This window comes from Perca flavescens, chromosome 1 (genome assembly GCF_004354835.1).
Source record: "Perca flavescens isolate YP-PL-M2 chromosome 1, PFLA_1.0, whole genome shotgun sequence".
Taxonomy (NCBI): Eukaryota; Metazoa; Chordata; class Actinopteri; order Perciformes; family Percidae; genus Perca; species Perca flavescens.
Window position 1 is genome coordinate 13,203,135 of NC_041331.1, and position 27,418 is coordinate 13,230,552.

General features: G+C 39.7%; 1 protein-coding gene and 1 long non-coding RNA gene across 3 annotated transcripts; one reads left to right on the forward strand and one right to left on the reverse strand.

Annotated features, from left to right (window-relative positions):
• Window positions 1-9,943: 9,943 nt before the first annotated feature.
• LOC114561098 (uncharacterized) lies at window positions 9,944-12,462 on the reverse strand. Its single transcript, XR_003693313.1, has 4 exons — window positions 12,245-12,462; window positions 12,030-12,094; window positions 11,902-11,952; window positions 9,944-10,415 (listed from the first exon to the last, which is right to left on the reverse strand). It is a non-coding gene; the product is annotated as an uncharacterized LOC114561098 (long non-coding RNA).
• Window positions 12,463-15,655: 3,193 nt separating this feature from the next.
• arl14ep (ADP-ribosylation factor-like 14 effector protein) lies at window positions 15,656-27,418 on the forward strand. 2 transcript variants are annotated; one of them, XM_028586430.1, is made up of 6 exons: window positions 15,656-15,879; window positions 18,642-18,837; window positions 18,938-19,066; window positions 20,357-20,487; window positions 21,059-21,298; window positions 21,806-23,844. In XM_028586430.1, exons 1-6 carry the CDS (start codon window positions 15,809-15,811, stop codon window positions 23,547-23,549), a joined length of 2,511 nt encoding a protein of 836 aa, XP_028442231.1. In that variant the 5' UTR covers window positions 15,656-15,808; the 3' UTR covers window positions 23,550-23,844. The 2 variants fall into 2 exon arrangements, with proteins under 2 accessions (XP_028442231.1, XP_028442237.1); XM_028586436.1 differs by lacking the exons at window positions 20,357-20,487; window positions 21,059-21,298; window positions 21,806-23,844 and adding exons at window positions 24,208-24,248; window positions 26,577-27,418 and having other exon boundaries at window positions 15,658-15,879.

Genomic DNA, 27,418 nt, shown 5'->3' on the forward strand with positions numbered 1-27,418 from the left:
GTGGCTGTGCTGCCAGGATCTAAAAATGCGTATGTGGTTAGCATTTTGCTGCCTTTCTTAGCCTTTATCTGTACAGGCACAATTGCCAAGACACCGTCCTGTGCTCCAGCACCTATATGGCCACATGTATTGGGAGAAACTGCATGACTGTTTCCTGATATGTCCTGCTGTGTGTCCTCTGAATTGTTTTTCTTCTCTTTCGAATGGATGTGAAGGATGGTAGGATGTTTCAGATTACACAATTTGCAAGACAGTCCTTGCTCATGTGTCCAACAGATAAACACCCAAAACAAACACCTTTCTCCTTCAAGAAGATAGTCTTTTTTTACTGTTTAACTTCTCCATTTTGGGACACAAATCCAATTTGTGACCCTCTTCAGACAAGACACCCTTGTTGGTTTATCAGGTAAGTTTCTCTCATTTTGCATTTGAGTCACAGGTTGAGAATTGACAGCTGCCACAGAAGTAGCGAAACCGCTGCCTTTTCCTTTAAAGCAGACTTGTGAGACTTTGTTTCCTTCTTTATACTATATAATGTTTCCGAAGAGTGGATTGAAAGCAATAGGCACTTGCCTTTCAATTAAGTTGACACTATCACTGAAACCTGCAGCTCATAAGCAGTGTTTCTCCATTTTCTCCTCAATTGATATAGTAGCTTCAAGACAATAGCACGCAGGTTGGATGGCATATTCATCTCTGACATGTAGCTGATGTCCTCCATAGCATTTACAGCAGACACTTATAAACAAAGCAAAAGCTTGCAAAGCTTCAATGTCTTCTGATTTTACCAAGATCTTTCTCCATGTATGCAGTGGCTATTTTTTGCTCATTTCCAAAGCGTTCTTGTAAGATGGTCCTTGCTCTTTGGTACACTGCTCGCAGCCTTTCCTTCCACTCTATGCTCATATGCTCTGATAAATGTGCTGTACTCGAGAGGATCTCCATCAAAGGTCGGTATATCCCTTGGAGGTAATAATAATGAAGAATGTCGTTGCACTAATAGAGCTGTTATTTCATTTTGTCGTTTCATGACGGAAAGAAGATTGCCTTTGTCCACATTAGTTTGTATCAGGTCAACACGTTGAATGGGTTCCTTTATGTGATGTGTAGCATGATATGTTTCCTGAAATCTTTGAGGCATCCTTGGTTGGGGATTGAGAGCATGAGCTTTTGGTCTAACATGCTCTGAAAATGTTTCCTTGTGTCATGCTCCCATTGATATGGCAGTTTTGTCACCTCCTGTTGGTGGAAGATTCAACTGATGATTGGGAGTATTTAGGCTGTGCCTCCTTTAGAACTGCAGCATTGCTGCCTCCTGTTGGTGGATGATTGAGCTGATTGTTTGAATATTTTTTTAATATTTTTTTTAATTTAACCTTCATTTAACCAGGTAGGCCGTTGTATTGAGAACAGGTTCTCATTTGCAACGGCGACCTGGCCAAGAAAAGTATAAGCGTGCAAGACAACATACAGTTTCACATTCAATACAATACAAGAAATTAGAATACAATAGGCTCCATAAAGTGCAGATTAAGTAGGCATTACAAAGCCGGCGCAAAGTGAGGATATGCGAAAGTGATATGGTAATAACACAATATACGTGAATAGAGTCTATATCACTGCTGAGATGTAGTAATGAGTCAAAATACAGTTAGTGCAAATTGTGGTTTAGTTAGCGATGTAGATCAGTAATAACACAGTAAACATGAATAGACAGTCTATATAAATGCTGAAAGTAGTAAAGAGTCAATGTACAGTTAGTGCAAAGTGTGGTCTCATATAGTGATGTAGATCAGTAGATGTACAAAACTGTATGACATCAAAGGTGGGAAGAATAACAGTTGAGCATGCCAGGGCAGATGAATAGTGCAAAAGAGCGTAAACAGATATGATAGCAGTGCAGGTGAAGATGTGTAACTATGCAATGGGGTATGACAGAGGTAATGGATTAAGGGTGCACAAAACAGTGCATGAATGATGGAGAACAGTTAGCACGTAGTGATCGGACAGGAGCTCAGACAGACGTACTTTAAAGGCAGTAAGTGGGATAAGGGTTTTGATTTTCAGGGTTTTTTTTGTGGTTCATTCCAACCATTTAGTTTTGACATTTCATCCTCAGTAAGGTGTTCATTTTAGGACATCCAGAGATGTCCGACTCAGGTGTCAGACTCAAACGAAAAGGCATCAGGTCTCGAATGAAAAGGCATCCGGACACAGGCGAATCGACATCGGAGTAGCCTTAAAAGTCATCTTTAGACAAAACAGCATTAGGTCTTGGGAAAAATCAAGTCTGTGAAAGTCAAGTGTCGGACCAAAAAGCGCAACGTCTCAGAAAAATCTCCCTCAGCTGAAACTTCTTCAAACCAAACGGCCTCAGCGTCAGAAAAACCTCTGTCAGCCTCAGACAAAACTTTGTCAGAAAAAAAGTTGTCAGAGATAACGTTGCCCAGCTTTCTTAATTAGCTAAAGTAGATATTTTAATTTCTCATTTAGAGCAGACACTCACGGGGAATCCGAGGGTTTATGTTATACAAGACTGCATTACAGAGCATTTTAATATGTCAGCATGGCAATATCTAAAAACATCTCATTTAAAGCTCACTTGTCAGGTGACTGTCTCTCCAGGCAAGCACAGAGAATATGGTCTGATCTATCTTGATTCTCCATACCAGATGAGCTCTTATCTTATGGCAGAAGAAATAGGGTACCCCAATCTGAACTAAATATTTCTAGTTTTGCAATAGCTTCATGTTTATAGGTTGCTCTTGTCACTGTTTGTGAAAGATGAACAATAGATTGTGGCTGTGTGATGTGCTTCAGTCTGGCTACATATCACTTTGTTTATGTTTTTGTTTTATTGTATGATAAAACAATATGTCAAGTGTTATTTGTGAAGCATTTGAACTCGAGGCAAATATCCCTCTGGGGACAATAAAGTATCTCCTGCAAAGTGGTCTCCATGATATGTAAAAATTAATACTTTGTCGTAGGACTATACATATAACACATGTCAGTAGAGCGGTTGCCTGCCAATCGGAAGGTTGGTGGTTCGATCCTTGGCCCTGCAAGTCCCATGTCGAAGTGTCCCTGGGCAAGACACTGAACCCCGAGTTGCGCATCGGAGTGTGAATGTGTGTGACTGATTATGTGATGAGCAGGTGGCACCTTGTACGGCAGCCTCGGTCACAGTGTATGAATGCGTGTGAATGGTGAATGGTTCCTGTACAATGTTAAAGCGCTTTGAGTAGTCGTTGAGACTAGAAAAGCGCTATATAAGAACAGCCCATTTACATTACTCCTGCTTTGAAATCTTGAACCCAGCACATTTTTGAAGGCTTGTCATTTAGCAACAGTAGGTGCTACCAGCTGTTACAGAAAGCTCTGGACCTTAGCTGTCATGTAGATATGGTCTCCAAAGTTTACCCACTGTAAGCACTGTCAAATATGGTAATAATATGTTCACCTATTTAACGATTTGATTTTTAAAATCTGATGACACCAGTGTGTTCACTTGTAGTTCTTCCGGGGTGGGTGGGAGGACATGTTTGACTCCTGTATTTCTGCTGTCTGCCGTGAGTGCGCTGGCCGACCGAGACAACAATACATGAGACAAATACAGTACAGGCCAAAAGTTTGGACACACCTTCTCATTCAAATGCGTTTTCTTTTATTTTCATGACTATTTACATTGTAGATTCTCACTGAAGGCATCAAAACTATGAATGAACACATATGGAATTATGTACTTAACAAAAAAAGTGTGAAATAACTGAAAACATGTCTTATATTTTAGATTCTTCAAAGTAGCCACACTTTGCTTTTTTATTAATAAGGGAACAAATTCCACTAATTAACCCTGACAAAGCACACCTGTGAAGTGAAAACCATTTCAGGTGACTACCTCATGAAGCTCATTGAGAGAACACCAAGGGTTTGCAGCGCCATCAAAAGAATTCACCTTCAGTGAGAATCTACAATGTAAATAGTCATGAAAATAAAGAAACACATTGAATAAGAAGGTGTGTCCAAACTTTTGGCCTGTACTGTACATGAAACTGTATTTTATTATTATCTTTATTGTTTAAATCCTCATATACATTGTTAGACAAAAACATAGATTTTACAAATATTATGTATTTCACTGATTCTTGGGAATTTGGATAAAACAGGTTTTCATTTTGAAAATAAAAAGTTAGTTAAATTACAAAATCTGAAGGTATATCATTGTAGACCAAAGTGTTGGCTGTTCAGCAATGTACTGGTGCAGCCTCCTCGTCTTCTCAGTCTGTCACAAACCGTTTTCCAGACATTACCACGACGGACCTCTACTCTGCCAGAGCACTCATCTTTACCATTAGCCAACCGGACCTCCAAATTTCCTGTAATGTAGAGTAAACTAAAATGATTATATGGTATCAGACATTTCAAATTCATTTTAATGTAGTCAAATATATGACAGATAATGAATCAAAGAAGAACACTATTGAAGTACTTTATTCCTTACATTGCACACTATTCAGATTTTCAACACCATACATTTGAAAAATATGAATATAATAATAATAATTATTATTATTATTATAATTCTAATTATACCTTTTACTTATATAGCGCCTTTCATGAAACCCAAGGACACTTTTTAATAATAATTACATAATTACAGGGGCTATATTAAAGGAGGTTGTAGGCTGTGGTAAAAAGGTGGTGTTTCAGGAGTTTTTTTTTTTAAATGTCCAGGGATGTAGCATTTCGGATATCTGCAGGGAGGGTGTTCCAGAGGGATGGGGCTGCAACACTAAAGGCTCTGTCTCCGAAAGTCTGGTGTGGGGAATGGAGAGCAGGCCAGCGTCTGATAACCGCAGGTTTCTGGGTGGATGGAGCAGGTCGGAGAGGTACTGCGGGTCCAGGGAATGAAGGGATTTGTAGGTGAGGAGGATTTTATATTTGATGCAGGACTTAATTGGGAGCCAGTGAAGGTGGATGAGGGTTGGGGTGATGTGCTGCCACGTCTTGGTGTGGGTGAGGACCCTGGCGGCAGAGTTTTGGACATACTGGAGCCTGTTTAGGGTTTTGCTGGGAACCCCAGACAGAACTCCATTGCAGTAGTCCAAACGGGAGGTAATGAAAGCATGTATGAGGGTTTCCATATAATATAAGAATCTGTGACGTGCTAATAAAACACTAATCAGTAGAAAGACAAGTTACCTGCATCAGTTTTATTCATATTAATTTATTCAAGCATAGCTTTAATACAGCCTTAATAGGCAGAGTGAGACAATCATTTTATTATCACATGACCAAAATTCCATACTGTACATGTAATAACGACTAAACCATCTTCATGAAAACTGAGCAACTCTACTGTTTCTGCGGAGGACCAGAAAATGTGGTTGAAACACCAAGTAAGTGTGAACTTTTCTGTCAGGCCATGTGGCAATATATAGAAACAAGTTTTGTAAAATTAAGCAAAAAAAGCCATAAATGAAATTGACATAGTTATGGAAGCGATATACCGAACAACAAACAAGACTGTATTATCTTTTGTCATTTTTGTATGCTTTTTCTTACCTGTGCAGACAACACCAGCAACTGAGCTTGTGTTGCAAGTTTTGTCTCTAAATGGTCTTTGTGGGGCACTGAATCAGTGTTGACTCCAATCCATTGCATTCAATTTGATCAATCCAGAGCACTCCCACAGTTCATCTCTCGACATACAACATCTGCTTCCTGCATCTCCCATTTGTCATCACAAACTGTTCCCCACTGTCCATCGTGGTAGACTTCCACTCGGCCAGAGCACCGACTAGTCCCGCTCATCAGCCGAAGTAGTTTATTGTCAGATGGAAAAGAAATAAAAGACAATGGCATGTCTGTTCAGAAGCCATCCAAAAGTAACCAGATGACGTTCAACACAAAATTACTGACTGATGACTTACTTGTACAGACAACAGTAGCATCGACACAGCTTTCCTTGAATTCCTGAAGTCTGCACTGTGAGAGAGAGCTCTCATTCCCAAAGCACTTGGGTTTGACGCCACCCAGGTCATGTGTCTCTCCAAAATATAGCACTTCAACCTGATCGACAGGAGTGCCACAGTTAATCTCTCGGCACACCACGTCAGCATCTGCCTTGGTCCATTCATTACACACTCGTTTACATTTGCCATCATGGTGGACTTCCACTCGACCGCTGCATCGATTGCTTCCGTCGACCACTCTCACATATTCTGCCAAATATGAAGATCGAATTTGAACTAAAATCAACAGAGGTGTCAAAAGTATTCATATTCATTATTCAAGTAGAAGTGTGGATACTAGGGTTTAAAAAGACTTCTGTAGAAGTTGAAGTATCAACTCAAGCTTTTTACTCAAGTAAAAGTGTAAAAGTACTGGTTTCAAAACTACTTAAAGTATAAAAGTAAAATAATGTTCCACATTTTTGGTCTTCATATTAATTGAGCAAGGCACTTGTAATGCAGGGTTTTGTGATTTTTGATTTAATGAGCTTACTCTGTGATTAGAGGTTAGTGGCTAGTTAATGTTTAAAGAAAAAGTTCAATATTTTGGATAATATGCTTACTGGCTTACAGACGGAAAGTTAGATGAGAAGATTGATCACTCATATCCACTGAAAATAAGTCTACAGCCAGGACCCAATTAGCTTAGGCTAGCAGAAACACTGGGAACAGGGATACGGCTGGCCTGGCTTTGATCAAAGGTGACAAACTCCACTTACTGGCACCAAAGCTCAATAATCGGCATACCTATTTGTGTAAAAATGACAATTTGCCTTTTTATGTTTCCCATGTTCCCAGTCTTTATGCTAAGCTAAGATGCTGTAGTCTTAATGGACATATATGAGGGTAGTATCAATTTTATCAACTCTGCGAGAAGACCAATTTCCCAAAGGCAAAAGTCCAACTATTGCTTTAATAAAGGAACAAAATGTGTAATTTGAGTCGTATCCAACCAGTAATTCAACTTTAAATAAAACACAAGTGGGTGTAAAGCAAACATAACTGAGATAAGAATATGCTATAAGAATGAACCCAGTCTTACCTAAACAGACAACCCCCGCATCTTCACTATGGCCACAGTTATTTTCCCCCATTGGTCTGTGTGAGCACTTGAGCATAGAAGGCTCATGACCAGTACATTGAACATCATCCAACCAGATCCTGTTCTGTCCCTCTCCAAAAAAGGCGCCTTTTTTGGCCTCAAGAACTGTCCCACAGTTTAGCTCTCGACACACCATGTCAGCGTTGGCAACGCTCCAGTGATCATCACACACTGTTCCCCAACTGTCACTGTGGTGGACCTCAAGTCTACCAGAGCAACGGGAAGGCCCGACCAGCCTAATTTTGTCACATTCTAGAAATGAAAAATGAAAGCACAATAGCAATGTAGGTTGTGTCACCAAACTCAATAACAAAAAGTCATATTTTATTAGATTGGGTTGTAGAAATCTAAAAATCTAATCAATGTGCATGTGTTTTTTTGGCATCAAATAAATAGAACTTACTAACCTGTAAGCAGTGGTAGACTCAGTAGACCTACAGCATAAACACATAGTAAAATGTTCAGCCCAGAGATTTGTCATTTCAAACAATATTGTACAATGAATGCAGTGTTTAGTGCTGTAATTTATCAAATGTGTCAGGATAGCCCCTTGAGATGTAGCATGAAGTTACAAAAAAACATACCATAAAATTGTCCAACATTAACTTTGTCAAATTGATCAAAGAAAGAACATTTGAAAAACAAAACACTTCTCAATAATAAAGGAATATTCTTTGGATACAACCAATGAGACTTTCACTTCTGTTCAGACTCAGAAAGAGATTTATTGGCAGGTATGTAGCACTTACTAGGAATTTGTCTTGGTTGAAGGTGCATACATAAAAAAAATATAAAATAAACTAACAATACACACACACACACACACACACAATACTATTTAGCATTAATTAGGTTAGTGAATGCATCTTTTGTTATGGTTTTGAGAGCATGCAACCAAACTGTTTGACTCTAAATTGTACTTATATGATTTGATTTAAGAAGTCAAAAGGAAGAAACTCACCTATTGACTTATAAAAACCAAAATGTAGTTTTTCAGCAGTAATGAAGATCATATTGTGTCTTCAAAGTAGATCACATGTTGTCAAGGTACAATAAAAACAAAGTATTGTTAAAAAGTGTGTTACTTTACTGTCTCCGTCTTTGGCAAAGTTGATTTTTAGGAGTTATTTTTTTTGTTTTTGATTTTTACAAACAATCTGCGAAGGTGAATAAGTAGCCCTCTTACCTTTTAAATCCAGCAGGCTATTTGAACTCACAATTCAAAGTAAAAAGCTGATTACATCTGAAACATCCAAAGGCTAGACGCCCCGTGTGCGGATCCAGTAATTGTTATAAATAAAAGAGGCTGCCTGGACTTGGACTGCAACCTGGATGCATGTTGACATTTTGATCAATCATTACAGACAGCGGATTTCATTTTGTTTTACACATCTACATTACTATTTGAAAAATAAATTTATATTCAACAGGGAAACACACCCACATGTAAAATAATGCTGGTAAGCAGTTGTGCATGAATCGCTGATTTATGGACAGAACAAATAAACTGCAAAAAAATAAAGGTAAATGAAAATCAAAAAGGGGAGTTGTTATGAGCGAATGTCAAGAGGTGACCATCGACTCCCAATGCTAACCCACCCACCTGTGCCATCCCACCTCTGGTTAGCATTCACAGCAGTTTTATATTGAATTTGTACATTTGTAGCACAGGCAATTCCCTCCCTTTCTTTAAATTCCAATGAAGTGGTAGCCTTAATAAACAGGCCACTTTGCTGTTTATTTGCTGCGTCTGCACAACATTGTAAGATCTTTAAGAAAGCCTCCACAGAACATATGCCTTGGCGTGAGTACAAAACTATTAAAGAAATACTGTATGTTAAATAAAAAATGACACTATATTTTGAAAAGTTCCCAATGTTGTTGCAGGAATTTCATACATTCAATTTGAAAATATGAATGCAATTCCACATTCAGATTATAAATATGAGCTTTTCGGTTCTTGGCATTAATTATACATTTTCAAATATGAAAAAAACACATTGTTTACATTTTCTGTTGTTTTTAATGCATCAAAACTTAATATGGTCAGTCTTGGTTAATATCGCATTTTTTACTCACAAAAGCCCTGGATTATGCTGCAAAACAATCCAGGACACCTCCAAGCCCAATAATGTAAGAAGCCTCCTCTGTTAGTTAAATGTGCCAAACATTGAGCTTTAAAATGATTTTTTTTGTTGACACAAAATCACTGAAATATCATATTTTACAATTAATTGGCGAACCTTACAAAATGAGTTGAGGACTTGTTCTATCACAAACACTTGATCTGACAGAACCAGTTCTTGTCCCACATCTTATCAACATGGCTCATTGGGAGAGGGAATGGCTACACTTCCCCTTGTCAAAGTGTGAGCCAACATAGTTTCAGATTTGTGAAATCTTTATTATATTTGTGAAAATGCAATAAAGGGGGATTTCAGTTTTTTTTTTCTCCAGATTTGACAAGTCTAGGTATAGTGGTTTTGGATCTGGACCTGGTCTTATGTGGTCTACATAAGAAACAAAACTGTAAAATCTCCCTTAATTGCATTTTCACAAATAGAATAAGGCTTTCACAAATTTGAAACTGTCTTTTTAAGAATCATTAGCCTCTCTGGGATAATTTTGTCCAGATTTGGCAAGTCTGGGTACAGTGGTTTCGGATCTGGACCTGGTCTTATGTGGTCTACATATGAAAAAAAAAAAAACTATAAAATCTCACTTTATTGCATTTTCACACATAGAATAAAGCTTTCACAAATCTAAAACTTTGTTTTTAAGACTCTTTAGCCTCTCTGAGATAATTAAATGCAGATTTGACAAGTCTAGGTGTAGTGGTTTTGGATCTGGACCTGGTCCAGTGTGGTCTACATATGAAAAAAACAGTAAAATCTCCCTTAATTGCATTTTCACAAATAGAATAAAGCTTTCACAAATCTGAAACTGGGTTTTTAACAATCTTTATCCTGTCTTGGATAATTTAGTCCAGATTTGACAAGTATAGGTACAGTGGTTTTGGCTCTGGACCTGGTCTACAAGTTTCCCTTAAATTTCCCCTTAACCCTCTGGTGCATAGCGGTCACTACAGTGGACAGCTGTTTAAAAGTCATTTTCTCCAAAATGCAATAGTTTCTAGGGTGGAATTGCACATCAGCCATTAGAATGCTCTCTGCTGCCCCCCTCCATTGAGGTTTATTCAGTGGTTAGTTGTAACTACAAGGGAACCTCCTCTGAAACCAAGATGGCAGACAGACACTGCTGGAACATCCTGCCAATCCTTCTATACCTGGACAACCCTAGAGGTAAAAAAAAAAAAATTATGATATGCAGGAATACCTAAGGAACAATATTATTTTAGTTTTGAAAATTTTATTTAAAATAAGTAGTAAATTGCAATTAACCATGTGTCCAATGAAGTGGACGTCATTCATTGCTGAGTATATTTTCCAACACAAGTCATGTGGTTGATTCATCTTTTATTATGACTATTTTGGTTGCAATTCAGTGCATTTGGGGTATATTTATCCTGTCCTGTGACTCCCATGACAGTCCTGTGACATGGGAGTCACAGGACAGTGTACAGGACAGTGTCTGACTGTCCCGGGACAGTCATGGAGTCACAGGACAGTCTCTGGGTGTCACAGGACATTGTCTCGGGACACTCCTCAGGACACTACTAACAGGACAGTTTTTGCTGCCACTGCTGCTGGAATAGGGCTATAGAATGTTAAAGTGTGTAAAAGTATGGTTAAGTGCTTTTCAAAGCATAAAATTAAATAATGTTTCATGGATTTATGATAAAACTGAATTTGATCCATTAAGTTTATACTGTTTATTTTGAGTGGTTATGTGCATGTAGTCCAGTGTAGTGAACATGTCTGTAACTTTCTGAAAAAGAAAAAAAAAAAAAAAATCATATTTTTGAAGAAAAAAAAAAGTGAATTTGTTTTTTTAATGCCCTAAGAAGAGTAAAAACACATACAAAAATGTTTTGACTCAGGCTTTCATAAGTCATGCATCAGAGGGTTAACTGCCGAATCGGAAGCTGCGAATCGGATGCCAACTTGGCCATCTGTTAGCACGTATAAAGAATTTCCTTAATTTGCCTCTGGTTCAGCTGCATATGTCACCATTTCACAAAATAACCACACCCCAAACTTCTTCTGGATGCTGTAGCTTGTCATGTTCATTTGACACCATTTCCAACGCTTGCTAGTGCAAATAATGAGGTCCGCCATCGTCTTAAGGTTACTCCTTTATTTCATAATTATGCATTTAATAACATGTAAACTTTACACTACTTCATACACAAGTGCCAGAATGAACCGGAACCAGAGGCTGCTATTACCAGGTGTAAAAAAACAAACATTTTACATTACACCAGAACAAAAAAAGAAAACATGATTCAGAACTAGACCGCATTACCAGGGAAACTGCTGTAGAGTTGAGCACCAAAATAAATTACAACCAAATCAAATTAAATCAAACCCCACTAAAACACTCAATTTAACTACACACCGCACACTAAGTTGCTCTAAACTCACACAAAACAACCATGCAAAATGGTTACTCCACCCTTCAGTTCCGCCCTTCAATACAGCCAGCAGCACAAGATATGGCCCATTCAATGACTTAGTGGGAGCGCAATAAAACTAACACAAGTGGAAAAAAAAAAAACTCCCAATTAAGTCGATTTAAAACAAAAGAAAAAAAACATTAAGATACAAAATAAAAACTTTAAAAGACACATTGCACAAAACAGGACCAATGTAACAAATATACCTTGCTTGACTTAGAAGCACATTCCCCTGAAGACAGGCAGGTGACTGGAATCTATATTTTCAAAGCTTCATGTTAAATTTATAATAAAAACAAGGCTAAGATCTTGTTTAAAACCACCTTGAGCATACCTGTGCTTTAGCTGATGTGTTTAAACAATCACTCCAAGCTTTGGACCCTCACAACCATGAAGCTTCTAATAAATAACAGATTTAACAATTATTTAACTTATCTGTATTAAAATGAGCTAAAACATGATTCATGGCACTAGTTGTAGACATGCATTCCTAACATTGGATTGTTAAACATTATTTAAAATGAAACTTATTTAAAAAACAAAACCTACCAAATCAAGCACCAAACAAAGGCTGGCCTCAGCTGCCTACTCAGGTGTGTCTGACTGCAGCAAGAAAGATCCAGGTGAGCTTCCCTCCCCTATTTATAGACTCTGCCCCTTTGCCTGGGTCCTAGTGCTAGACTGTTTCTTGCCTTCCCTATCACATCTACAAGAAGACTGACTGTGAAAGATTAACAACGAGCAGATGAGATCTAAAAAAAAAAAAAAACCTCACCTGCACACACAGCAGAGGTTGAAAAACTGTGTGGCTTCCCAGATCCTAATAGACCTTTTTCACAGCAGACATTTTTTTTGACTTGTCATTGTAGGAAAAGCACAGCTGAAATTGATAACCTTAACGATCGCTCAATTCCATCAAGTGTCCCAGTAAGATATTTCAGTGATTCAGCATGCACAATACCAGGGCCTCTCATAGGTGGAATGCAGCCATCAGGAATGGTTTTGAATACACCTTTGCTTTTCCTACATTTCTGACGTGAGAAAGGTCTATTCCTCCATCCCCCTCATCTGTGATTCCCTTTCTAACCTCTGATTAGCACACATGCACACCGGTGCGCAGGTGACATAGCCAACCAACCACACACACACACACATATACACACATAGGCTACAACAATGAAACTCTGACATTCTGATATAGCCTGTAGAACCTACACCTCTTTTTCTATGGGATTAGTTTTGTGACTTTAATTCCAAGCAAAACTTCTCAAGTATCAAACAAAACACACTAACTCAAGCAAAACAATTGTCACCTCAAAGGTAAAACTTAAAACTAGCAAACAAAACATTTGTGTAGTTGTAAACTATTGGTCTTATATTTGTTTGATATTATGTCCTTTTGTTTACAGTTCCCTCTGCTTCTTTCTCAATGATCAGTCTTTTGCTCTCTCCATCACGTTTGCAGTCATGCTCCCAGCTTTCTCCTTTGCTCTCCCTGAGTTTTTGCTTGCGATTCTGACACAAGTGGGCTCGTTCGAGATGAACTGCGCCTAGCCTGTAAAGCGGACGAGAGCAGGCGGCAGCAGCGAGGGTCGGTGACAAAAGTCCGCTCTCAAGTCGGACAGTTTTCCAGCTGATTCCAGCAGCCTTCAGGCTGAACAGGAAGTGACATAAACACTGTGGTCCGATTCCGATTTAATAAAATGTTATCAGACCCATATATCAGCTTGTACACAGTCTCCAGTTGATTTTATTATGACAGAGTAGCTGTCAGAATGCTCTACATGTGATCTGTTGCTGATTTTAATTAACAACAGACTGTAGATGATCCGTAATCTGAAGAGATTTAGTCTCTCTGTCTTCTAAACATAACTATCAGCCTCACAACAGGTGTTCTGTACAGAATAAGCCTTTAAATGAGACAAATAGCAGTTAAAATCCCTCCGATTCAAAATCAATAAAAAGTTTATATAAAACGTCATCATGTTGAGTCGATTCTGAACCAATCAGCTGTTCGATCAGCTGAGAGGCCGGGTCTTACAGGGGTGCGTCCCCATTGGCTAATGAGTGTTAAGGGAAAGTTAAGGGAAAGTTTGAGTGACAGCTCAGCCTCAGTGCAGGTAAACTAACGTTAGAGACAGAGTCTGGTCTGGAGGACACACAAGCCACTCCACAGGGGATTACTACAAGATTAATAAAGTGTAAGTATTGATCATATATATATATTATCTGTGATCTACGTTGCAAGCATGGTTACTAGACATTTGTTGTTTCGTTGTGTTAAGTTACTAGCTAGCTAGCTAGTAAAGCTTTTTTAAGTTAGCATTTAACGTTAGCTATACTGCTAACGTTATCTAAACTTGCAGCCACCGGCTACCTTACTGAGCTAATAATTTACCATGGGAATCATGTATTCTTCGTGAGGCCTTACTCAATGGAGCTGTATTAATTATCGTCTTCTCTCTGTAGAGACCTGCTGGATCCGAGCACAGCTACGATGCTCTCCCAGGTAACCTTAGGTTAGTAACGTAGCTATATTATGGTCTATTAGGAAAAATTATTACTACTAATTGTTGTGGTTGCTATTGGCCTGATAATACACAATGCTAGGGTATTGGTTAAGTTGTACAATGTAGAAGCTGTGAATGTAATATTATAGAGTTCGACACATACATTAGATAATGTTCCATCTGTACAGACTGATCCTTCTTTCTTTGCACTACCTTAAGATGGCAGATAACGGACGTATTTTTTGTATTTTTTAGCACTGTAAATGTCAACAATATTTAGAATTAATGCATAGTGTTACTACTGTCCAAACTATGTACTTTAACTAACACACAAGGCCCTTGACAAATACTTTGCTTAGTGATCCTTATGGTTTGATGTGATGTGCATGTGTCCTGGTGGCTGGCCATATCTTACTTTACACATGTAGTCAACGTGGAGGTAGGAATCTAGAAAGTGTGATCAATAATATTCCAGAAATAAGTGTTCCAGTAGTGTTCAGAAAAGCTAGAACATTTTTTCTAGAGTGCAGGCTTTATTACAATTTCAAACACTTTTTATCATCCAATAAGGTACTTCAAGCTTTACAATAAGAAGTCAAGGAAGTGAAGGACTACAGCCACATCCCAGCCCTTCAGAGATCTGTCCTGCAGAAAAGGCTGTCGTCCAGACTGGAGCTGTGGGCCATCAGTGAGCTCAGGAGACCACATGATCCCAGGCGTCCAGGAGTTGTGTGATATTCCTGCACCACCCTCAGACATGTTGTTGCAGACACAAGTCAGCAGTGAAATACAGCTTGCCTTAGGTGAAACTGAATATGTGAAATATATACATAATATGTTAATATTTTACTCCGTATGTTTGTGTATTGTTGGTGATGAAAAACTGACCCTGACCTGTGATGTACTGCAAATAATGACTGACACTGAGTTCCAGCTTCTTCTACCACCGGGGCCCCAGCAAAATATGTTCAAATATCCATTATGTATGTGAAGTTTTATATTGTACTAAAAATAAAGCATTATAATAGTCTCAACCTTATTTCCTGTTATATATAATGAACCAAACAGACAAGGGTGAATGTAAAAAAATGTTTTAATATATTATGTGCATTTTAAAATATAATTACAGTAAGACAATGTAAACACAAATTAAATTACAGGACAGTATACTGTAGTTGGATATATTGACATACAAGAGGGAACTGTAAACAAAAGGACATAATATCAAACAAATAAAAGACCAATAGTTTACAACTACACAAATGTTTTGTTTGCAAGTTTTAAGTTTTACCTTTGAGGTGACAATTTTTTTGCTTGAGTTAGTGTTTTTTGTTTGATACTTGAGTAGTTTTGCTTGGAATTAAAGTCACAAAACTAATCCCATATTTTTCTGTAACAATAAAGAAAATGTAAGTGGTTATCTGAGCCGCCGTTAGAGGGCAGACTATCCCGAGGCAAAACAGGAAGTTGAAAAGGATATACATCTTTACTTCGCCGAGGAGGAAGCCGAACGAAAACAATCACAAACCGACCCGCCAGTCGGTTCTTTCTCCTGCACGTGTTGGATTCAGCATTATCTCTCCGTTTCGACCAAAAGGACACCATGCCTGTTATTTGTGCTGCAATAGGGTGCAACAACAAGTTTGTCAAAGGTTCGGAAATCAGATTCTACAGGTATGTTTTCACCGGCTGAGCGGAAGCGCCATTTCACGTTAGCTTCAACGTTAAGTTTGAAACGTTTACGTAACTTTCATTACCGACATATCCTCTTAAAGTAGTTAAAACTACATTTGCGTATCGATTTAATAATGTTAACTTACATATCGTACTATTGCCTCCAAAGGCATCTTTTCCGGTAAAGTTAACGTTATTAGTAAGGTGTTATTTAGCTTGAAAACTTAGTTAGCTAACACACTGAGCTAGCGTAATCTATTTTTAGACCACAAACATTTGCCTTTTTAATGCAGTAAAAATACTTTTAAATATTGCCTGTTGCAGCTATTTTTACTGCTGTATTTTAACGTTATTACCACGTATAATTGCCTTAAACCGGCGCAGCAGTTGAACCTATCTTGTAACGTTAAACTGATGACAATGAAATATCAAAGTCAGGTTTATTTTGTTTACGTGGTTTAACAGTTTGGTCCGACAAAAAGAGAAATCTAAAAGATGTCCGACTGATGGCAGTGTAGTAGAAACTGAACTAAAATAATGCTAGGCTATAATAATCAACACAGAAATATAAATGAGTAATAAAAGATACCCACAACATAGTGCTCACTAAGACTATTTGCACAGCTTTTGGAAGTACACAAGAGGTAACTTAGTAACGGATTGGTTGCTGATGACGTCTTCATAAAATGTTACTGCATCAAAGTTTGTGCACCGGTTGATGCTTCAGACAATTGCTATGTCCACTTGCATATTTCCAACATACAGAAAATACTACACAATTTACATATGTGGTCGGTATCTTGGCTAGGTGTTAAGACAACTGAAATGCTTTATATATGCCATATCTGATAAAGCATGATTTCCATGACTGTGTCTAGTTGCAAGAAAATGTACAGGGTTTAACACCAGACCCGCCATGCTCTTTAGGGGTTCTATTCTCTCTAAATGCCACGTCCAAGATCGTCTGTATCTTTTTGCTTGTGCCGATGTGCCAATTATGTGTCGTCAGTCTCCACTTAGTCTGAGGCTGTGCCAAAGTTTCCCTCTTTACAGCACATTTCCATCTCTTTAGCACAGCAAGGACATGATCAATACCCAGCCTAGGGCTGGGCGATATGGAGAAACTCCATATATCATATAATATTTTTGACCAAATACATCAATGTGGATATTGCGGCAATGTTGAAAGGTTGACAATTGGTGCTTTCACAAAATATGAACCTGATAACAGTTTTGATAAATGATCACCAATAATGTAGCCTAGAAATCTAGACTCCCCCTAGTGGCAGCAAATTTATTTGGCAGCCAGTGGGGGTCTAGGCACTCTCCGTTGACCTTCAAGCTGCAAAAACCAAATTTTGGTCAGGCCAATCACATTGTGTATAGAGTCGGTGGGCGGGGCTTATGGCTGCTGCTGGGAACAGCGGACTTCTGGAAGACTTGGAGTTAAGCTTTTCTTTGATAAAAGAACAAAGAACGGCACAGAAATCATTCTTAAAAAAGGAAGATGTGTTCGGAGTTTTGCCGACCGGATACGGCAAAAGTTGAATCTATCAACTAGCTCCGCTACCTTCTTCGTTGCTCTGCCTGGTTGTAGCGCTATCCTATTACGTGCAGAGGGAATTTGAAAGACAACCGTTTATCCCGCCCCTCGGATCGAGCTCCGTCAAGGGTGAGTTCCCAGACCCTACATCTGGATGTGGGTCTGGCTGGTCAGGCTACCAATAATGTGGATATAATGGCAATGTGGGTAAAGGCAAATAATAAACAGCTAGTAAGTTCAGAAAATGACATCACTTTACACTAATGCAGCCTTTAAAACCAGAAAAAGACAACGCACGTCTCATACCATGATATTACGATATCCAAAATCTAAGATGATATCTAGCCCTATATATCGATGTCGATATAATATTGATATATTGCCCAGCCCTAACCCAGCCCCCACAAACCATACACAGCCAGATAGCTTATATAACAGTTTGAAACTATAATTGTAGCAGTGTAAAATAGGCTAGTTTTATAGGCTATTTTCTCACTGTCACTGCAGTCCATGGCTAAGCAAAAGTACTGTAGCCTATGGAACAACAACTGAGATGAGGTCTATTTTGGCATATATAGTTGACTGCATTTTGCAAATGAAATATTTAGTTTAAAACAATAAGTCCTTTTTATTTGTCTCTCCATCCTTGTGCCCGTATGTCCTTCGGTTCTACAGCCAAAACAAAATCTCTAAGGTTTCTATGAGCCACTCACACAAACAAATTGTTTGCACCACACACAGTTGTGATTATGAGTGAACGTGAGTGAGTGTTGGTGGGCAAATTAGTTTCTCTGTCCCCTTCATTGCCTCTGTGCGCTTATACGTCAACTACGCAAATGCATCAATTTGCCTGCCGAAGAACAGCACTAACATTAATCGTCGATACTCCTGACAACTCTCTCTTCATGAAAATAAACATCTGTTTGGGTTTCTAAATGTTATATCATTATGGCAATACAGGCATGTGCAGTTTCAGAATAGCTATTTAGGGAAAGTCAAGGCAGGAGGGTAACACATACACAATGAAGGGATAATTCCAATTTTGGAACCACAACGTTAAATCATTGCTATCGCTATGGAGATCCTAGTGTTAAGATGTATTTGTCATTAGCTACTTTGATGATACGCAGTATACCATCACATCTTAACAGGTGTGAATGCTGAAATCATGCAGCCTAGTTTGAAAACTATCTATCTATTCTCTCTTCTGTGTATTTAGGTTCCCACTCAGCAAACCTCAGCTTGCCAGCAAATGGGTACAAAGCCTGGGGATGAAAAACTTCATCCCAACTGCCAACACCTGCCTCTGCTCAGAGCATTTCAGGACCGACTGCTTCAGGGACTACAATGGCAAACAGTTTCTGAGGGAGGACGCCGTGCCCACCATATTCACCCAGGGGCAGGATTCATCAAAGGTGTTATAGAAACTCTTCTTCTGTAACAGTTTGTGTTCAGTCTAAACAACTCATCCTGTTGTATTTTACATGACGTGACTTAACTGTGACCATTCCACAGATTGAACTGCGTAAAAGAGGGGTGGTACCAAAGGAGACAAATGTTGCAAATCAAACGGGAACGCAAGCAGAAAGAGACAGAGCGAAAGAGGGCGCCAGTCTACGCAGAGAAAAAAGAGGAGGAATGAGGGTGAGTTTTCTCTTACTGTTGTCTGTACTGTGGCTAGCAGGTCTGGAATTTCATTCCACAGGGGGAGGGCCACTTGGTATGGAATGTCATTTCATTCAGGATTAAATAGATGCATAAATACATAATTAAATAAATATGAGAATGAAATAAACCCTGAAACAAATAAATGAGGCAATACACATTTTCAAATGAGTCAGCTTAGATCAATACATAAATTGGTTTCTAATTAATAAATGATGTTTTTCAAAGGACTACTTGTATTTATTTTACTTTCTTGTTTCCATTTCTTATATTAAAATGAATGGGGTGTGGTTATCTCACAGATTCATACCAGACCATAGAGTTAAAATTCCATTGACCATTAGAGCACCAGAGTTAAAGTGTTAAACTTTACACTGAAACTTAAACACTTAAACACTGAATGTGCACGGAACAAAGATTTGTGGCTGTGTTTTAGTTGTTAAAAAAACAAACAAATATCCCCCATCATTATTTTGTTAACGGGAGAACGGTCACTTTTTTTTCTTTTTTCTGTGCACCGCGGCGTGGCTCCGTCAAATTAGACTAGGTGCATTTTGAGCGGAGCAGAGAGCTGCGTCTTCCCTCTGAAGCAGAGGCGGCTCTCCGCTCTGAATTGAACTTATCAGCCACTCCCGACTCGCTTCCACCCTCCTCGTTCAGAAATAGTGGCTGGTTTCAGCAGTGGGTCTGGTTCTCTCCTCTTCCTGGATTGGCCAACAGCTCACTGAAACTAACTAGCTAGCCGGCTAGCACGTATGCTACAGACGAAAGCTAGGAACCTAGCGTGCTATGAATCAACAAAGCGGGCTAACGCCAGCCAGCTCAATGACTCACACCTGCGTGATGATATACTAATGGTATAAGAGGGGCCAAACCATGACTCTTCTTGGATCACAGTCCCGGCTGGCATTTCATCAAATATTACACCACACCACAGGGGTTGTGAGGCGCATTCCTAACCGGGCGCCGCAAGCGAACACTGGGGACATATCAATTTTAAAATAAGATTTGGTTATTAGGTTACACTAGGTTAGGTGTTGTCTATATACAAGCCAACCATTTGCAATTGTAGCCAATCTTACCCTTTTCAACGGCTTATGGCACAGGTAGTTTTGTTGCACCGGAGACCAGCTTTGTCAATGCGTCACGATGCGAAGTCCCTCTTTAAAAATTGCTGTATCCGCAGCTGAGCACACGCAGCGTTACAACCGGCAAGAGGCGCACCTTTTTGATACTGGATTATTTGATTTCTGTGAATATTTCACAAAGGTCACAAAGAAGATACGGCTTACTACAGAAGAGGACTTGGATATGGAACTAGCCTCATCAGAGAGCAACAGTGAATGGGATTCGGACAGAGAAGACATGTTTTCTAATAGCCAGGACGACCCTTTAGATCTGTAAGTATTTCGAATGATCTTTTACTTTTTATCATTATTTGTATAGCAATGTTTTGTTTCTTCCTATCAAATTGCCCCCCAGGGACGATTTAAACTGTATTGAATTGAATAAGCTAACTCTGCGGCCTGTATGAAATAAATTCAAGAAGCTGTCTTTTATTCACAACTTTATTTGACAGGTACCGCGTTAAACAAACATAATTTCAATACTTAAAATCTGATGCAGTATACAGAAAAATACCTAAAAGCTCCTTTTTATCCCCAATCCCGAGCAGGTGAACAATGATACAAACCTACTACTTGTAGTTGTACCAGTCTTGGAATGAATTTATTTATTTGTATTTGCCCCCGATTCCCTTTTAGTTTGTTTCTCTTTATGTATATTTAATATGATTTCATATATAAAAGTTGCTTTTGTGCATGTAATATTTAACTAAAAAAATAGTTTTTATCAAGCTTGTAAACAAATTGATCTGTATTTAGATTACATTACACTTTTGATTGAGATAATGAATTGTGAATGACCGATAGGGATATTTTGCTAACAACTGTGCATTACATTGTTTTGTAGATCAACTGGAGATAGTGATTCGGATTGGGAGCCCGGCACTAAACCTGGCAAGCACCCAACCCCCTCCCCTACTAAATCTAGTACGCATAAGCGGCAACGCTCCTCTTCTGCAGCCAGTAGCACCGCCTCCAGTGACTTGGATATTGAACTAGCCACATCAGACACCGACAGCGAGGACAGCGAATATGATTCGGAAACGGAAGAAATGTTTGCCAATGGCCATGACAATGTTTTAGATCGGTGAGTATTTAGAGTGATTTTTTTACTTTTAATCGTGATTTTTTTATAGCCATGTTTTCTTTCTTCCCGGCATAAATAGTGTTTTGCATTGTATTGAATTACAGCTGAGACTAGGGATGCTTATTTCAATTTTTGTTTTCTAAACGATAGCCGACCCTCGTTAACCAACAAACAGGCAGCTGAGTGCCAGTTCACCCATCAAGGACATAAACTTTCTGCATCTGTGGACTTGTACTAAGGATCTGGATTTTATTCTGTATTGAGATTGCATTACACATTTGAGATAATAAATTATGAATGTCCAATTGGGATTTCCTCGCCACTGTCGCACTAACTTCTTGCTCTTGGGGGAATTACTGGAATTGTTGGGTCTCTGTAAATTATAGTGTGTGGTCTAGACCTACTCTATCTGTAAAGTGTCTTGAAATAACTCTTGTTATGGTTTGATACTATAAATAAAATTGAATTGAATATGTTGCTAACTGTGCGTTACGCTGTCTTTTGTAGCTCAAATGAAGATAGTGGTTCGGATTGGGAGCCCGACACTCAACCGGACAAGCACCCTGCTCCCTCCCCCGCTGACCCTCTAACTATCCCCAGTGGATTGGTGGATGCTGCTTCCAGCACACCCACCACTGGACATTCACATTCCCATGCTGCCAGAGGTAGAAGAGGAAGGACACCTAGGGCATCCGGTTCTCGTCCTGCCCCCCACACAGGGGACCAGCAGTGGCATACTGTGGATGACCCGGATGTTTTGCCTGATCCACTGGTCTTCATGCCAGTAAGACCACCTGGACCGCAGCAGGCCACCAGGGTTGCTCGCAGTCCACTGCAATTCTTTAAACTTTTTTTTACAGAGGCTGCGCTCAAGACTTTGTTGGCAAACACCAATGCAAATGGTGCGAAGCAACAGGAAGGGAAAAAAGGAGTATGGCGCGACCTCACCATCAATGACATGTTCTCCTTCATTGCTATGGTGATTTACATGGGCTTGTTACGGTGCTCTGCGCTGGTGGACTACTGGAGAGGATCCCGACTCTACTCTCTCCCATTCCCCTCCTCCGTCATTTCACGGAACAAATTCTTGAGCATTTGCTGTGCTCTGCACTTAAGTGACATCACAGCTGACGAGGAGAATAATGCCAAGAAGGGGACACCGGGATACGACCGTCTTGGCAAGATAAAGCCCCTGTACGAGGACATTGTCAAAGCATGCAAGTCACACTTCCAACCCGGTCAGCACATTTCAATTGATGAACGAACAATAACATCAAAGGCGAGGCTATCTCTCAAGCAGCATGTCCGGAACAAGCAGGGGTACAAGCTGTTTGTATTGGCTGATTCTGATTGTGGCTACACATGGAACTTTTTTGTGCATCAGGGCAGGTCATCTGGCTCTGGGAAGGGACCGGGGTACGAGTCGGTGATGTCCCTCATGGACTTCAAATGTCTGGGCACAGGTTATCATCTCTATGTTGATAATTTCTACACCAGTTCTCAACTTTTCAAGGACCTGTTGAAAAAGGGGATTGGGGCATGTGGCACTATTCATGCAAACAGAGTTGGGTTTCCTCCCGCTTTCCCCAGGGGTACTCCCCGGGGCACCATACAGTGGATCAGGAACGGCAAAGTGCTTTTTGTGAAGTGGATGGACACCCAAGAGGTCGTCGTGTGTTCCACCATCCACAAGGCCTTCAATGGTGATGCAGTCCGGAGGAGAGTGAAGACAGCTGGGAAGTGGGTGCAGACTGATGTCCCTATTCCAGTTGCTGTCAAAGACTATAACCAGCACATGGGGGAGGTTTACCGGTCCGATGCCCTCACTGGGTATTACAATGTCATCCACAAGACCAAGACGTGGTACCGGACGTTTTTCTTCCACTTTGTGGACATTGCCGTGGTGAACGCCCACATTCTTTATCAACAATGCTACAGGGATCCTGCTATGACACAGAAGGAATTCCGGCAGGCCCTTGTTGAGGAGCTTGCAGACCTAGGCTCTGAGTCACAGTCTCTAGCTTCTAAGAAGAAATTCCCTTTCCCCTCCGACCAAACGGCTTCGCACAAGCTACGCTACTTTGCAGAGGGACTCGATGTGCCTAGACGGGCTGCAAGCACAACCGGCAGAAGGAACTGCGTGCTCTGCCATCGGAAAACACCAGTTGGCTGTGTGTCATGTAATGTGCCCTTGTGCTTCGTGGTACAGAGGGACTGTTTCAATATCTGGCACAGACAGAATGCACTTTAGACAATGGCCCCTAATCAGAACACGGAGTCTGTAAGTTTTGTGCTGCCTGAGACGTGTGTGTGTATACTGTATATATATTGTGTGTGTGTGTGTGCGTGTGTATATACTGTATATTATGTGTGTGTGTATATACTGTATGTATTTTTCTATAGACAGTGATGCTGATAGGTTCAATGTAGTGAGTCACCAATAAAGCTGTTTTTATCAACAAATTGTTCAACCCATGTTATATGGTTATAATTATGGTTACATTCAATCAGTGGCCATGTGAGTTTATTTACCAATACCAAGTTTGTTCTTTATCAATACTCTAACCGGTTCTTTTTCACTACTAAAGAATTTTTTTTTTTGTATTATTATAATTATTATTATTTAAAAAAGGAAAAAACATTTAGAACAGGATTATAATTTATATTTTAAATATAACTAAATATTGTTTCTAGAGCAGCAATAGTATAGTTTCCAACAGCAAAGCCACTGAATAAACTTAATAATAATAATAATTGACTAGAAACCAATCTAAAAGGTCAGTCAATGGTGGATATTCACAGGTTAGGAGCATTAAACCACAATTGTCACTTTTCTTATGATTAATTATTGCCAACGCATAAACCAATGGGAAATAATTGACCAAAGCATAAAATGTACTTTGTCACAGGGTGGACGAGGAGGCCGTGGAGGAAAACAACCTTCTGACAGGTGAGACTGTGTGTGGGTGTGTGGGGGTTTCCTCTTTCTTACTGTAGCTCTACTGAATTATATTATAAATATATTTCTTTAAGGTATTTACCTCTTTATCTCTGATATTCAGAGAAGTGAATGAGTGTTCTTGGAAACACTGAGCTCTTTTCATCATGTATCCCCATCCCAGATAAGCCTGATGCTCGTTCACTCAAACATTTTTCTTCTAAATCAATTTGCAATGTGGCCATCACCAGACTTTCTTGTGAAACAGAAAAGTACACCCAAAAGAAAAAGACTTAAAACTGTCGTTGACCAATTTCTTACATATTTGTCACAATGTAATTTGTGATGCATTTCTCTTTTCTGACACGAATAACTGACCAAACGCAGACAGTATATGCATATGTGAGATATTTTCAGCACATGTACAATACGTTTAGATAGCAGGAAACATTGTCACTTAGGGTTTTGATGTCACTGTCTAAAAAAACAAAGAGCAAATGCTAGTTTCTACAACCGCCAACATTTACCAATTAGAAATCCATTGTTGACGAGGCAGATATATGAGGCAGATGTATACATTTCCCACCCGCAGAAGCTTAAAGGTTCTCCTTTATACATCCAGGGCCAGACAGAGCCAAGAACATTGGCTTTCTTTTCAGCGCAGACACAGAACGAACAGCTAGTGGGCCGCAAGGAGATAGTCGCAAAATTGGACAAAAAGTGTATTGGATTAGAGTCTGACTAATTGAACAGAATAAAATGCAGCACTCTGAGTAGAAGGCAGCTGTATTCAGCTTTAAAGGAAAATTCCGGTGCAAAATGAAGCTAGGGGTTAATAAAATATCGAACGAGTCGAACGTTCTATGGGATCTGTTTTCATGCTAATTGAATGCGTCTCTAGCTTTAGACAAGCTACCGCAAACCGCTGGTTAGCTGCTAACGCTAGCTTTTGGGGCAGAGGGTATATTGCTATTTTATACCACTAACAAGGTAGCATAATGAGGGTCCCTACATGTAAACCGAAGCATTGAGAACTTTGTAAGTGTACAGACAGTTTATTAAAAAGATAGATTGTAAAGACGGTAGCGTTCATGTTTACTCTAATCCAATACACTTTTTTGAATAGCATGAAAACATGTCCCAGAGAACGTTCGACTCGTTACACGTTATTAACCTCTAGCTTCATTTTGCGCTGGAATTGTCCTTTTTAATTAACAGAGGTAGAGGTAGAGGTAGACTTTAGGTAGCCTAAATAGAAACCTTTAAACCACTCCTGCAACATAATCTACTTGTCTCTGTCCATCCATAATCTTGGCATCTTCCAAAAAGTCCCAAATTATAACCACACGTACACAGCTTCTACTTGTAGCTAGTGCAGTAAGCTGTTGTCTACTAAATAATAGCTATCTGTTAAATGAATTGTGAAAAAGATACCAGCGGCAGGTAGTCTTGACGTTCCACTTCCGGGATTGCTCCGTTGCCGACGGAAATTCCGCCGGATTTCACTCATTTAGGCCGGATGTCCGTTACCTTGGGCTTCCTTTGTGTTAGCATTTTAAACTCCAGTCGATTCATGAGGACTATGGTTAACCTTTTCTCAGATATCTGCAGGGTAAATCCAGACAGCTAGCTAGACTATCTGTCCAACCTGAGTTTTCTGTTGCACGTCCTCCGCAGCGCCGTTGTGGAGGAAGGTCTGGCAAAGTGAGGCTAAGCGGCAGGTAACGATAGGTATAGGTTTAAAAATGACACAAACCTTTTGGGTGACAGGGCCAGGCAATTCTTCTTATGTTAGGATGCTGTTTCTACTTTTACTAGACCTTCTTGGTTAGTGGCTTGTAGGGCTGTGCTCAATTAAAGAAATTCTTAGTCAACTAACACTCATTCAATTGTATCGACTAATCGATTAGTTGATTTGTGTAAATCTGAGTTTCTCCGCAAAGAGTCATGCAAAAGCACCACTTTAATTCTTGTGTTTACCTGAGATGTGCTCGTACGTTTCTTGGAAATAAGTCATTCAGCACGAAAAAAAGCATCAAACATGACTAATCGACTAAAGAAATCTAAGTTGACTAAGACCAAAACGACCGATTAGTCGACTAATGGACTAAGAGAGAGCAGCCCTAGTGGCTTGTTTGTTTAGTAACACAGTGGCCATAGGGGGTGCAGTAGAGTCTCATTGTCTGTCAAGTTTGTGAATATTTTCCATATCTAGGGAATTATTTTTATAGAGTCAGATACAAATAAAACTGAAACGGTAACGAAAGAAAACGCACTGAGTGGAAAATGTTAGAAGAAAACTCCATCAGCAGTGTCAATCTTTTCATGTTGTGCCTTCAGGCAGGCTGTTGGAGCCAAGAGCAGAGTGTACGACAGCAAAGGCCGACTGCTCTCCAACAACAAGGACATGTGTGACTGTCTGGACGTGGACTGTATGGGCTGCTTCTACCCGTGCCCTGACTGCGGCTCACGCAAGTGTGGCGTCGAGTGCCGCTGCGACAGGAAGTGGCTTTACGAGCAGGTGGAGGTGGAGGGTGGAGAGATCATCCGGAACAAGTTTGCTATTTAGTTAACGACTCTTTAGGGGACTTGTGGGAATCGCTCCCTGAATTCCGTTGCCAGTCAAGCTGATGGACCAATTTAAAACAGATTTTTTTTTTTTTTTAAAGGACTCTTCCACAATGTGCACTGCTATTTATCTGCCCGTGTTGAATGTGCTTGTTGTTGCTCTTAAAATTGTTGGTCCAGTTCCCTTTTTTAAGCTTTTTATTTTTTAGTTAATTTTTTGGGGTATTTTTAGGACTTTATTGACAGGACAGCTGAAGAAATGAAAGGGGGGTAATGACATGCAGCAAAGGGCCGCAGGTCGGAGTCTAACCCCGGGCCCACTGTGTCTAGGAGTAAACCTCTACATACTGGCGCCCGCGCTACCAACTGAGCTATCCGGGCACACTCCAGTTAATGTTTTAACGTGCCATTCTCTGTTAAGAAACTCTTTTCTAAATGTTTAATGTCTGCACTGTAACATCTGCAGAGGTGGGAAGCACTTAACCTGATTGTTTAATGTCCAACTGTCTCAGGTGAAATGCCAAATTCCACTTTGTCCCAACGTGTTGCTGAATTCTGTGTAGTTTAATAATTCATTTTTGTTCTACTTGGATTATTAAAGAAGTGAAAACGGA